This window comes from Aquila chrysaetos, chromosome 19, assembly GCF_900496995.4.
Source record: "Aquila chrysaetos chrysaetos chromosome 19, bAquChr1.4, whole genome shotgun sequence".
Classification (NCBI taxonomy): Eukaryota; Metazoa; Chordata; class Aves; order Accipitriformes; family Accipitridae; genus Aquila; species Aquila chrysaetos.
Window position 1 is genome coordinate 5185995 of NC_044022.1, and position 14422 is coordinate 5200416.

At 47.9% G+C, this 14422-nt stretch overlaps 1 protein-coding gene across 1 annotated transcript in view; it reads left to right on the forward strand.

Annotated features, from left to right (window-relative positions):
- FLT1 (fms related receptor tyrosine kinase 1) overlaps positions 1 to 14422 on the forward strand; it is a 116196-nt gene that overhangs the window by 96377 nt on the left and 5397 nt on the right. The window contains exons 19-29 of the mRNA XM_030042843.2: positions 2728 to 2841; positions 3603 to 3691; positions 5456 to 5615; positions 6031 to 6128; positions 6663 to 6785; positions 7919 to 8030; positions 9702 to 9801; positions 11050 to 11155; positions 11244 to 11374; positions 11633 to 11717; positions 12586 to 12677. Coding sequence (XP_029898703.1) covers positions 2728 to 2841; positions 3603 to 3691; positions 5456 to 5615; positions 6031 to 6128; positions 6663 to 6785; positions 7919 to 8030; positions 9702 to 9801; positions 11050 to 11155; positions 11244 to 11374; positions 11633 to 11717; positions 12586 to 12677 — 1210 coding nt within the window. The remainder of the gene's footprint in view (positions 1 to 2727; positions 2842 to 3602; positions 3692 to 5455; positions 5616 to 6030; positions 6129 to 6662; positions 6786 to 7918; positions 8031 to 9701; positions 9802 to 11049; positions 11156 to 11243; positions 11375 to 11632; positions 11718 to 12585; positions 12678 to 14422) is intronic.

Here is a 14422-nt window from a genome sequence, read left to right on the forward strand (position 1 = left end):
TTAATGTGAAGACACTCCGGTGGAAGCTTTCATATTTTCCTTGGTCATTAGTTCCGATGGTTAATCATCTCATTGTTAAAAACAAATGCCTTATGTCTAATTTGCATCTGTCTGACTTTCACTTTTCATTCTAACCCTCTCCATTAGATTATGTAATGATTTTTTTTTTCATGAAGGCCCTTTTATTAAGCTAAACAGATTGAGCAGTATAAATCTTGGAGCTGTTGTGCAGGTGTGTCCCCTCTGAACCATCTGAAGGCTCATCACACGGTGCTTAGGATGCTGACACCCGGGTTGTGTAATGGATTTGCCAGCGCTGTTCATACACCAGCGCTCTTCCCAAAGTGAAATCATCTCCCAGCTATTCACTGCCACTTTCCTCATCGGAGCAGAAAGGACAAAGACCCTCATCGATTTGAACAGGGCGCTTGGGAAGTTAGCAGGCAGGATGATACTCAGCCATAGCCTGCAGCAGCTGTGGCTGAAGTCCCTAACCCAGAGTCCTGGTGGTATCCCTTCCTATGTATTTAGCTTTTCCTTGTTTATATATCTAAGGATCATAGCAGGCTTTTTTTTTGCATTGCCCTGGGAACTTATGCTGAATTGCTTCTCTCTCTTAATCTCTGAATCCTTCTCCGTGTCATCCTCTGCCAGGACACATCCCCTGTTCTGCCAGCGAGGCTTGGATCCCTGATGCTCTCAGTTGGCTCCGTTCAGGCACAGTTTGAATACATCCCTCTTACCCAGTGGCTTCTAGCTTCACAGCTGCTTACTTATCAGTTATCGGGAGATCTGTACATGTCCCTTCCAGCCCTTAGAGGGGCACGTGCGATACTTTCAGACCTACAGGCTGTCCCTGCAACACTCAACCTGAAAGAGCTTCCATTTCTTGCCAGCGATGACCTGGCAGCTGTACTCCATGTAGGATGTGCCCTCTTGATATTGTCCTCGCCAGGCTTGTTCTGCAATAGAACGTCAAACGCTTTCGCAGGGGGTGGTACGTCCTACTGTGATATCCAGGATCATCTCCAAGGAAGGAATTTGCAGCTGAGAGGGTTGCGAACCTTTCTCCTCTCTCTTGTTCCAGAAGCACCAGAAATACCCTGTCGGCCAATGCAAAATGAAAAACTACCCTGCAGCAAGCATGTCTGGGAAATGGGAGGAAACTAGAGCTTTGGTCCCTGTCCAGACCTTCTGCAGCAGTGGGCCAATAGCCATCTGTGTCACTGGTTTCAGTGGATGGCCTGTCACCTGGGTCATTGCCTAACCCCTGGTTAACTGAGCTGTTTTGCCAACATGCAGACATACATGCTGGCAGAGTGGTGTGCCAGATTCAATGTTTCTTTATGTACATCAGCAGGCTTCTTGTGCCAGCCAGCACTATCAAGGCACCAGGCGCTGCTCCTGGAATAGATGGGAGCAGACGGCAGCTGCGAGAAGTCTTCATGGTGGGATTCACGTGTGCGTGTGCAGGGTAGATGCTTGTATCTGAGATAGTCACTCAAATTCCCTTTATTGTCAGTGGTGAGAAACAACAGTTCATGCCATCCTAAGGCAGATCCCCGCGTATGGTGAGCTGAGCGTTTGTTTAGCTGTGCTGACTATCAAGAGAGCCTATGGTGACCAGGTCCTCTGTAGGTATCTTCACTATGGGCACCTAAAGTTAGGGGAGATCTGCCCCATTCCTTGTGTCCTCATTAGATTACCCAGGAACTTTGCAGTCATTCCTGGGCTTTGTCCTCACAGAGTTCCCATGAAGTGGAGGGAAAGTGTCACCACCTATACAGATGAATAGTGGGTCACTGGGTAGATGGCAAGTTTTGTGTGGGGCCACCAAGAAAATCTGTTTCCATTCAGATGTTGAAACCAAGCCCTTTAAGACCTAGCTCTAGGTTCTTTCCACTGGACTGTTCTTCTTACTCTTGGTGTCACTAAACTGAAAAAGTCCTTTTGGGTCTACACAAAGCAATATGTTTTTTCTTGCTTTCATACCAAAATAAAATTCTGCAGAAAAAAATTTTCTCAGAGGGAATTATAAGTTTCACTCAACACTAAGTAGAATCTTTTGGGTTTAGTTGTGGGATTCTTGTATCATTCCTATTACTATTATTATAACTATTGATCATAACTAGTAAGGGTGTGATGCAGCCGTCTAACTTTAACCAATTAAAATATGCTTCCCTCGTCTATCTTAATACTCTAGGCTTCCTCTATACTGAACGGAACCAGACAAGCATCGACAAGGGGTGGCTCATCTCTTCCCTATACAGATGGCTAAAGTTGATGGCTGCATCAGCCTCTGGAAATGCTTTGCTCTTGCCACCGACTCCTTGAGACGTTGATTAGTTCAGGCTAGTACATAACCCTTAGACAGCTGAAGTCAGGTCAGCTGAAACCTACTCTAGATAGAGTTAATTATAGTCTTGAAATCCCTTTTTATTTGTTCTTTCATTTTTTGGCTGAAACGACAAAACTATTCATGTGAAAAAAATTTCTCTCAGTTCTAAATATAACAGAGTCTACTGGGAGGAAGTTGAGTGCCTAACTCTTTTTATGGGTTTTATTGCGAATAAGAGGATGCTGAGCAGGGAGGAATAGACAAAGAACATCAACACATGAAGTACATCCAGTAATGGAGGTTATTTCAATGGAAAGTAGCAAGAAGTGGTAAAGCCCAGCAGGACCAATTCTTTGCCATTTCACATTGACTTTATTTTGCATTTACAGAAGGGGCCACTGCAAGCGAGTACAAAGCACTGATGACTGAGCTGAAAATCCTGATCCACATTGGTCATCATCTCAATATTGTGAATTTGTTGGGAGCTTGCACGAAAAATGGAGGTAAAAAAATCTACGCTGCACTGGAGATGGGTTTGGATCACCTCCCAATAACAGTCAGTTGGCCGTGTTGTTTTTCATCCAGAGGTCAAGCTATTAACTTGAAATATTTGAGCTCGTCCTGTGCTTGGTGAAAAAAAGAGGAAGAGAAAAAGAGATTTTTAGTCACTTAATGAAGTGATTAAACATTTTCTTTACTTAAACTCTCTTTTAGTACTAATACGAGAAGTGTGATTTTAGGGCCATGCCACTTGTTGTCCTTTATCTCACTCACTTCACTGCTCAAGCTCAAGTTAAACGTGATCTGGAAAGGCTGGGAACAAGGGATATCAACTGCTGGGCCTGAACAATGAATCACAAGGCAACTGTTGTAAAATCCTTCGTGATATTCCACTAAGAAAATCAAAGGGCCAGTATGAGTGCTTGTTTGTTTTAGATATGTCACCTATTTTAGTTCAACAAGTGTGTGTGGGCTGCGGGACTCCAGTCTGAACGCAGACTGCCCGAAGAGGAAACGGAGGGTCCCTCAGGACTCAGGTTCATGACCCAGCTTTCAAAAATTAGGCCCTTCCCTGATTTCCAGAAACAGTATTGTTTTGCTACCATGTCCAGTGTCCTTCAAGCAGCCTTCTCCTTCATTAGGACACGTTGTTAGTTATTCTGGTCTCGAGTTATAGCTGCAGGCACGAACAACTATTCTTCTCAGAACTGATGCCGCCTTGTATTGCTTTATGCTGTTCATAATGCACTTTCCTTTTGCCCAGGGCCTCTGATGGTGATTGTTGAATACTGCAAATATGGGAATTTATCAAACTACCTGAAGAGCAAGAGGAATTTTTTCTGCCCTAACAAGGTGAGGCGACAGATGCCTCTGGTAGGGTTCATCTTACCTAACGTAAGTGTCGGTAACGTAGATGTCAGACTCTGAGCTAGTCTCCTTCTACCGAAGGAGAGAAACGGGTTTTGGGTGCAGTTCACTTGACCTATTTTAATATTTGGTGTGGGATGTGTTATACCGAGAAAGGACTCATTTCTCTCCCCTGACTGTGCAAGGAGACTGCTGGGAGTAATTTGGACGGAGCCATCTACAGCGAGAGGAAGTGAATCCTATCCAAAGTGTCCCCGCATGCTCTCGCCCCACTGCTGACAAACCCATTCCTCGTGAGCTTGGGGTCACTTCAGAGGCTGGTGTCAGCGAAGCCGAAGGAAGTGGTTTTGCCCACTGATTTCAGTACTGCTGGGAACGCAACTGAGATAATGCCATTTACAGCTCGTGTTCCAAGACACCCTAATATTCTGAGATTTGCAAATAATCTTATTATTGTGCGAGGAGAAGGGCTATCAAGAGGAAAAGAGATTAGAGTCTTGTCCTCAAATCCCACAGCCCTCTGAATCAAATCTACAGTGTGTTTCTTATTACAAACCTGAACCCAAATATGCCAATTATATCCCCGCTTTTGCATTTTCAGCGAAATCCCCTAAAGGATTAAGGGCTCTGAAGTGGGATTTAGGAGCCTGGACCCAGAACGGCAGTCCTCAAAACCCCCGCTCAGCTGTGCCAAAAGCTCAGCAGCATCTCAGGGGTTTTTTGGGAGGGCTCTGCAGGAGGGCACGCTTGGCAGGACCTCCCCCTCCAAAGGGCTTTGACTGAGTCTCTGTTCCCAAGACTGTCCGTGTTGGACTCCAACGTGTGGTCGTTGACGTAGGAGGCTCAGCGGGGAGCATGGCCGTGCGGGGTCCACCCTCGGGGCAGTCGGTCACATCTTCGCCGGCGCTCCGGCACCCTTGGGAAGGGCACCCAGGCCAGAGGGAGGGAGCCCGGCTCTGTACCAGGACACACAGGGGAGAGAGACGGCTGCAGGACAAGAGGGAAGAGGGGGCAAGAGCATGGCGAAGCAGCTAGGCTGCTCTCCGGGTAGCAGTGGGAAAGCATTTTCCAAACAGCGCGTGTCCCATTAAACCGCCGTTGGCCGTACCATGAAAGCATTGAATAAAGGCATTGGGGAAGAGAGGCAGTCACTTCCAACAGGAGCTGTGTTTCAAACACGAAGTGCCCTTGCTCTTCGTTGGAAGGGCTTACAGCCCCACGCCGGGCACTGTGCAGGGACATAGAGGCAGGTGCCTTAAGCAGCCTGGGACAAAAAGCTGACGCTTTAGTTTGAGAAGGCTGTGACACCTGCACTGTGGGCACATCATTCTCAACTCATCCCACCATGCTCCTTCTCTGGCCACCGGAGAGAAACAGGCCTTTTCAGATGTCTCATTTCAGGCTGAGATGAGCCACAACCCAGCGGACGTGTCCTTCCACGGACCTTGCAAATCCTCACCACATCAGAGGTAGCCCACCCCCCCAGGTTGCCCCAAAATCATGTGCTGGTGCTCCCAAGCCACCATATTTCTGCCCTCTGGGGATGGCAACCTCGGTGGAGCGCAGCCCAGCCACCAACCCCCGGCTGCCCCAGTGGCACCGGAGACCCGCACCCATGGGAGACGTGACCGCGCGTGCCACGGACCAGCCGTTTCTCCCGGCGGAAAGGCGACACAAGTCTGACTCGGTTCCTCTTCCACCCCCTCCATCGCTCTGATGTAGCACCTCTTCTCCTCTGTTTGTTTGAAGGACTCCCCTCTGCAAGGAGAGCCAATGAAAGAGAAAAAGGATATTGAGCCAGTGGAAGGCAAAAAACAAAGGCTGGCCAGTGTCACCAGCAGCGAGAGCTTCGCGAGCTCTGGGTTCCAGGAAGATAAAAGTCTGAGTGATGTGGAGGAGGATGAGGAGGGTAGGTATTAATTCCTTCCTGTCCCTACACGGTCTGTGATATTTTTACAACATACTGTGCATCCCTGAAATTTTTTTCCTCATTTATCACCCTAATAAACATCCGTGGGAGACGCTCACAGGGTCATGTCCAGAGGGTAGAAGATTTAAAAAAAGATTATTTCCAGGGTTACTAAATCTGACAGGAAAATGTGTGATTGTTTCTTCTGACTGCTCCTTATCTTTGGGGAAAACACAGCAGTGTCCGAAGCGCGGGGTATAAAGCAAGCATTATTTTTGTTTCCAGTGACAGTGAGTTGACCTTCGAATACTACTCTATGAAGACTGAATTTATGGGAGTAATAGGGTCAGTAAGAGAGGGGGAAAATAACTGCTTTGTGAGCGATCTCAACAAACCGCATTTTGCACCTTTGCAGATGCTGATGAGCTCTACAAGTTGCCCCTCACTATGGAGGACCTGATCTCTTACAGCTTTCAGGTGGCCAGAGGCATGGAATTTCTCTCCTCCAGAAAGGTGAGTTTTGCGTTGGGGATTTTTTCCCTGCAGAAGGATGGGATTCAGAGGTGAAATCACGTCTACGTTTTAGTGACACCTTCCTTGGGAGAGCTCCCAAAGGAAGAGCCGCTTTCCTCTTGGCGTTATAAATATAACGGCGTGTTTATCCAAGTCACCATAGTCCATAAACACAGGATCATGGCTGAAGGCAGTGGGTCAAGCTCATTCATTCAGGGAAGATCTTTTGGGTGTGGTGGGTTTTTTTCTTCATTTCAATATATATTAGGTAGGGAGCTCCAAATGAATCAGCGCTTTCCCTGCAAATGTCAAGGATCTTAAAAATTTATCATTTCTGGACTTAGGAATTTTTTTTTTTTTTTAAAGAACTGCCACTGTTTGCAGTAATTTCATGTAAACTATAGTCAACTTCCCTAAAGAAATATTAAATTGATCTCTCAAATAATAATTTTTAAAAGGATATGGGAGACAGTCAGGAAATTTGTGGGCAGGATTAAGGAAATGCAGTTTGATTGTGAAACTGTTTTGTTATAGTGCATTCATCGTGACCTGGCAGCCAGAAACATCCTTTTATCTGAGAACAATGTCGTGAAGATCTGTGATTTTGGCCTCGCAAGAGATATTTATAAGAATCCTGATTATGTGAGAAAAGGAGATGTAAGTCAAGATGCTGTTTATTTACCCAAATGTTTATAACATATCATTTCAAACTGTCCACCAAAATGTTCTGTAGACATTCACATTTCCTGAACTTAAAAGAGCTTGAGAGCTATCACGGTTTTTATGTGAAGATGAGCTATCCAGATGCGTTGTAGAGTTGGAAGGCATTTCTATCCTCAAGCACAAGGCTTGGACACGCTAACGGTTTCACAGCTCTGCCCTGTTAATACTTTAGATATTTTTTAGGCACGTTTCTCGGCTGGCTCAGCATAACGCCCTTACTCAGTAAATTTCCTTCAAGGAAACCGGTCCCTCCGAAACAAGGTGCGTGTCCCCACGCCAGGACCAAGCACCGCTTGTGGTGCCTCAAGCAGCCGACCTGGACTCGCTGCCTCCAGCACCTACTCATTGGGTTTTTTTTTTTTTTGATTCTGCTGCAAACAGCAGGCAGTAAGCCCCCTGCCAGGCCTGCCGTGAAGGCTGGGTCAGCAAACCGTGCCTGTGCCCACGGATGCTGTGGGAATTTGGTGTGGGCATTGGGGTCACACAGAAAGTCTCCTGGAGGTCTCACCCACCTGCCAGCTATTCCCTTGGCCATAAATAGCTTTCAAGACTTATAGCACTACATACTAGCTGGGAAACGTTGTTCACATAACTTGGGTACCGCTCAGGAGACCCTAACAGGCTGCGCTGAGGGGACTTCAAGGGTTGCTGATATACTCCTGCAATTCAGGCTCTGAAAATTTCCCCGAGAACATCTCCCGGCACCATCACACAATGATTTGCGCTTGGATGGAGGGTTTTCTCCCCTGTCTCTACGATGCCGGCAAGATACTTCTGCTCTTGCTTGTCCCCACATCCCCGTAAAGAAAAGGCCTGGTCACTCTGGTCACAAGTTTCCAATGTCTGCTGTTTTGTGCCACACGTATTTTAAGAACAGCCTTTTACTCCGACAATTTGTTAAGAAAGTGTCTGAATGAGTGTGGGTTTATCTTGACTGCCTGTAAGGAAATCCCACAGGTTCCTGTTTGAATGGTAATTATTTACATAACAATATATAGTTGATTCATCTATGATTAAATTCTTTTAGGCTTTGAAAATAATAGTCAGGTTTGTCCCTTTTACTCCAGGCTCGACTTCCTCTCAAGTGGATGGCTCCAGAATCCATATTTGATAAAATCTACAACACAAAAAGCGACGTGTGGTCCTACGGAGTCTTGCTGTGGGAGATATTTTCCTTGGGTATGTTAACTCTGCACCCCGGGAGCTGGACTCAGCAGCGGGGACTTCAGTCGGGGAAAAAAAAAATCCATTACCTTCAACGAGCTTTTGCCAGGTCTTTAATAAGGAAAGACCTAAATCAGGCAGAGGTGGGGTGTGAGGGTAGAGGGGAGAACTGTGTGTATCACACCCCTGTGAAATGGAAATTTTGGTGCTTGTAAGGGCACTGAAAGCTGACCTGCCAGGCTGAAAGCCTTAATGGATAGCAGAGCTATCTGAGAATTTTACCACGTATTTCTGCCATGGGCAAAACCTAGGCTTCCCTTTTTTCCTTGTAGAAACCCTCGGTAGAGATGCAGAGCAGCACAGCCAGAGCAGTCACGGTGTTCTGTCTGACTGATGGTGCAAACCAGGAAAATCGAGCAAATATTTAAGTGTTTTCATTAAATGTGGAACCCTGTGGGATTACCCGGAGCTGTGGGCCTGGGTCGGCAGCTGCCAGGGACGGAGGCATCGCCTCCTGTGCCGCAGATAGCATTCCACACGCCGAGTGCCATGGGCTGGGTGCTCCCTCAAAAGCTTCTTGCTTCTTTTGTGGGAGCAAGGGAGCTGAACGTACACAGAGGTTTTTGCAGGTCTCGGACTGTGTCACCCCCATTTCCAGCCTGAGACCAGGGGGTCCCCCCAGTCCAGGAGGGACCCAGCACCCCCCTCACCCCGGGCCGCTGGACGCAGCAGATGAACAAGCATCTGCACAGATGCCACAGGATGAACTAGAGCATGCAATCCAAAATTAAAACCCAGTGAAGCTTCCCCCCCCCCCTTTCTTTCACGTGGAAAAGGCAGGATACAAGATGTACACTGAGTGGAAACAACAATGACCATCAGAATAGAAGAATCTTAATTGGGTTCAACATAGAGGCTGACAAAAGAGGCGAACAGCAGAGGAAACAATACTATACAATTCTGAGGACAATCAATCATTTATTAGTTCAAATACGTGTTACTGGTCAGCCTGCCAACTCTTGTAATTTTATGGTCAGCCTCATAATACCTGCTATTTTTTTCTTAAAGCCCCAGCTCCTTGAACCTGGCAACTGTCTGACACTCTGAAAGGTCTTTTTTTTTTTTCTTTCTTTCATTTTCCCTTTCCCTTATGTTTTTCTGTCTACAGAAAAAAGACCAACAGCACGATCAGGCTGCATCTTAAAAACACAGAAACTAGAAAAATAATGCAAATGTACTGTGATCTGATTTAAAACCATGATTTTATTATTTTCAAGGCGTTTTGAGCATTTGGGGTTCGTTAATACTCTGCTTACTAGAATTTGGGGTGGTCCAAACCAATCGACGGATCAGACTTGGCTTTTCTTGAGGGATACTTTTCAAGTCAAATTCATGTGTATTTTTTTGCATTCAGGCCAGGTAAGCACCGCCAATACCGCTGGGTTTGATCCTGCCCCGCCGCTCTAAGGAGAGGGCTGGGAGCACCAGCAGCAGCAGCTCCCTGCCTGTGGCACCCGGCAGGGGCCAGACCCTGCAGGGGGGGACACACACGACCCCAGACTCCCAGCTCTGCAAGCAGATGCTGCACACCCCAAGCGTTTGGGGGGGTTGCGTGGGGCCAAGGCTAGGTCACGGGTACCCAACCGAAGGCACGTACGACCCTCTTTCTCCCGATGTCGCCTTCAGGTGCCTCTCCTTACCCCGGAGTCCAAATAGATGAGGATTTCTGCAGCAGACTAAAGGAAGGCACAAGAATGCGAGCCCCGGAGCAAGCGACCGAGGAGATGTAAGACGCCTTTCTCTGCTTGCCTTGTATCTTCTCGCTGTCGTCAGCATTTCTCGCATCCCACCCCGCGCTCCTTGGCCCCAGCGTGGGGTAGGAGAGGGTGAGGAGGGACGTGGACCCGAGCGCAGGGCATCGCCGGGGCTGGGCTCCGAGGGGAGCTGAGCGAGCAGCCCGGAGGAGGAAGGTCATTCGTTCCTCTCCAGGTTTAATATTTACTGACGTGCACACAGATAAGTGCTGGAGGAATGTGACATTATTAACGTCGTCTTGACTTAGGAAGCGGCAGCGGAGGCTTCCTCGCAAACACTCGGGTGACACGGGTACACCCTTTCCCGGAGACGGTGTCTGATGGCAGAGGAAGGTGACGGGGACCCGCAGCCTCCCAGCCCGCGTCGCCTGCGGGGTTTGGCTCAGTCCTTCCACCGCAACGTCAGTGTTCCTCCCCGGTCCCCTGTCTGCAGGTGCTGCTGCGTGGCCAACACCTTTTTGGAGGCCTGGGGGGGGGGGTGTCCGAGGGAGACCCCTGAGTTTGCAGCCCTTCTGCCCGGGGAGGCACCTGCAGCACGCCAAACGTGCGACCCGTGGCACAAAGCATTCAGGAGCGTGAACGTATCCAGGGTATTCTACCTCTGGAGGCAAAATCAAGTATGTGTAGGTGTCTTTGGTGCTTTTTTTGAGTGCTATGTCATGAGTCTAAATAGCAACACTTACCAAAAAAATAGTTCTGGAAGAAGAAAAAGGATGCGAGCCAGCCATGCCTATCTGGGAGTATTACCCACTGGCTAATTTTATTATCCTAGTGACAGTAGATAAGAGCTTTTTTTTTTTTTCTCTTCCACATATTTTATTGCAGGAAGGAAAGCTTGACTCAACTAATACGAGGAAGTGACACATTCATACAAGTCATCTTAGGATGCCTTAACTTAAACTTTGCCAGTTAATAGATGTTTAATACAAAGGTTTAATGCTTAATTAGGAATAAAAAAAGAAAGTATGACTAGTTGGCTAAATTATTCCTTTGATGTGGTCTTCCCAGTGTCTTGCGGGAAGAAAGTTTTTTTCTTTTTCTGAGAAAGTTTACTCGTTTACTTTTAGTAAGAGGCCTCCGTGGTGTTGGAGAGCATCTTTGTAAAACCAGGCGGGCTCAGGAGTTAACTCTAGCGACGACAAGCCGTCAGAGACTGCGCTGCCTTGGATCAAAGCGAGCTGTAACCCCACCACGTGCTCATTCTGCTTTTGTCCTCGCAGCTACCAAATCATGCTGGACTGCTGGCGAAGCAATCCCAACGACAGACCAAGGTTCTCCGAGCTGGTGAAAAAGCTGGGCGACCTGCTGCAAGCAAACGTCCAGCAGGTACTAACATCACGACCACGTGCTGCAACCACGGCGGGGGCGACCGGCCACATGGTCCCAGGAATAACGCTTTCTTGTTTGCATTTAGGAAGGCAAAGACTACATACCCCTCAATACGATATTTACAACGGAAAGCGGGTTTCCCCCTGCATCTGATCCTTTGTGTAATGAAAATTTTTCTGTTACGAGCTCAAGTTGTGGAAGCACTGAAAACATCAGGTGAGATGAGCAAGACTAAGACCGAGTTTGTTTGTTGGGTACTGTAGCTTGCTGCATAGGCTGGTTTGCACCTGGATGGAAGAAAACACTCAGAGACACCCCACGTGGCTTGAGTGTCCCTCCAGCCACCGAGCCGCCACCGCCGCCATCCCGTTGGGCTGGGACAGTTAGGCAACTGCTTAAAGAAACAGAGAAATACCCAGTGCTTACGCACTTCACGCTCTCACCAAAAATTGTCCCGCTTTTCTTGTTCAACAGATACATAAACACTTTCAAAATAAAACCACCCCAGCGCATAAAGACGTTTGAAGAGCTTCCCATCAAGGAAACGCTTATATTTAATGTAAGTGACTCCTGGGCCAAATGGTACGCCATTCATTTCTTTTTATTTGTGTGACAGATTTATACAGAGAGAATCAAGATGGGGTTTTACTGCTTCGTCAGCTCTACTGATAAGAGGTGGAAGATTAGCTGTGCTTGCAGCATAGCGTTATCCCACCGCCCTACAAATTGGGGTCAGCAGATCCTCGCTGACCATGCCATGGGCTACGAACACTCCTTCCCTGATAAGAAATGGCCGGTGCCAGTAGGCGTACAAGGTACAGCTGCCAGAGTCCCACCTGAGTCCCACTGGTGTGGGAGAGCCACTTAAAATCCCTTGGATTTGTGTTTTCATCTGAATAGTAGTGCGCAAATGCGAATTGTGAGTCACATTTCCATCAGAGGTCCCCAGTAGGAACAAGTCCTGTTATCAGGTGGACGAGCTGGGGAAATGTCTACTAACGGGGCACACATACTGCCCTGGTGGGGGTGGGCACGGGTGAGAGGTTGGGGGAAGCTTTTAGTGACCCAGTTGTACGCATTAAGCGGTGCAAGGCGGGAAAGGCACGGTTGTGCTCGCAGGGTTGAATTAGCGGCTGGCCAGAACCTCACCTTGAGGGTAGACATTTTTTTTTTTTAGCACTCTGTATCTGTGTTAACAGCATGTGTGTTTGCTGCACCCCAAAGCAAGGACAGTTTGGAAAGGCACCATTAAATACCTGGGCACTGCAGCACCTCCAGCAGCACAGAGCCGCTGCCTCCTAGAGCTCTCCAAGTATAAATGACCAAACAAACGCTGGAAATCAGACCGAGGAGGAATTGAGTCCATTGTAAAAGTAACTTTCTACAATTAACACCTAACAGGATTGCATCTTTCTTTTTTCTTCAAGGATTATCAAGCAGACAGCGGGATGGTGCTGCCTCCAGAAGAACTGAAACGCTTCACGTGGACGGGCAGCAAGCAGAAACGGACGCTCTTTGGGTCTGTATTTTATGTTTCCCTTCTTCTGCTTCATGTTTTAGAGGGCAAAGGAGGATTCAAGGTCCTTGTGCTAAATCATGCCTAATGAAAGTAGCTGAGGCGTCCCCAGTCCCTGCAAACACTCTTGCTGAGGTGTGTCCTGATGGGTTGAGTCAGCAATCAGTCACCTCCCACACCTAACCCTCCATATGCCTTTGAGGAAACAAATAACACTCAACCCCTTCAATACACATCACCACACGACTTATTACCACTCTGTTGATCAGCCTGAGCCTCAACTTAACGCCAGGCTGGACAAGTGAGTGCCAGAGAGCACTAAACCAAGGTAGAGGTAGATAAGTGTAGGAAACAAGCCCTTGGCAAGGGGGAGGAGGACGTGTGGCTGTGAAGGATTTGCGGTTGTTTCTGCAAGTCCCCAAGGGCACCCCAGCTGAGACAAGGCTCCCCGTGCTTGTTTTTGCCCTTCTTTTCCATGACTCAGCTAAGCACGGCCCATTTAACACCCATGGGCTCAGGATGCTAAAGTGGCAACTTTACAATAGATGGATGTGAGAGCCTCACTTCTCTTCCTGCCTTTAAGCACTGTAATATATTGGCCACCTTCCTCCACCTAATTCCTGACAGCTGCCCAAGCAGGGAACTAGGGCTGCTCTAAGAAATACGTTGCACTGACATGAACTCTCTGTAAATGGGAAATGTTTGTTTTCTAAACGCTGGCGGTGTCTCAGTTCCCAGCCGCTGTGAAGCTGGCAGTGTCCGCGGCTGGTTTCGGCTCACGGCTCTCAGCCAGCCCGGGGACTGCCCGACCCAACCCATCGTTCATCTTAACACTGGCAGGAGGTCAAGGCCATCCCGCCATCCTGCCTGTGCCGAACTTGTCAGCAACTTGCAGCTGGGCAAGCTGGGAGGTGTAGTATTGTCTCGATGAACAATTGGAGCTGGCTGAAACGTGTGGTCAAGGCAGAGAGGGCTCGCTTCGAGAAAAATTCCAGTGACTAAGAGGGCGTTGGTTGAACGCACAGAAATACATCTACGAGAGCGTGCACGCTCACACGGCCAAAATACACGGCGTGCGGGGTAAACGTGCTGCTGGCAGGAGTCTGCGATGGAGCACTGCTCACGCGTGGCAAAGCCGGGGCGATTCAAGCCACTCCAAACGGGTGCTGGAAAACCCTTTCTCCTGCCTTGACGACTCACATTTCAGAAAAGAGGCTTGTGAGCAATTTTTTGGTACTTTGACTTTATCGAGACAGTTTTCCATACTCTCTTTTGAAGAGCCGGGTATTACAGAGCTTGGAATGAGTGTGGATATTAGATGGCTCCAAAGGATGTGATGTTTCCTACAAGTGGTTTAGCCTGTCTTTTTTGTGTAAATGTGACATTTCTGAAGGCTGCTGTCAGCCGCAGAGACAACATGGCAAAATCTCCCCAACTGAAATGTATGAAATGCCTTTTTCTTTGCGTGGCACGGAATACATGGAGTGTATCCCAAGCACCACTCTGGAACTACTTTTAAGGAGCATTTTCAGCTGCAGAAGGAAAAGGAATGCTTGGACAGGAAAAAAAATTGAACTCAACAGTGGCTGCTACAACGTAAATCCTTGGGGAAACAGAGCAGTTGGCTGAGAACATACAAGGTCATCTGGTTGCAAGCTAAATGAGTGGTACTGTACTGCTATGCCAAAAAGCAAAAAGCACTCACGTATGTGAATGCACGCAGTGACCCTTTAGTCTGCACACATTGC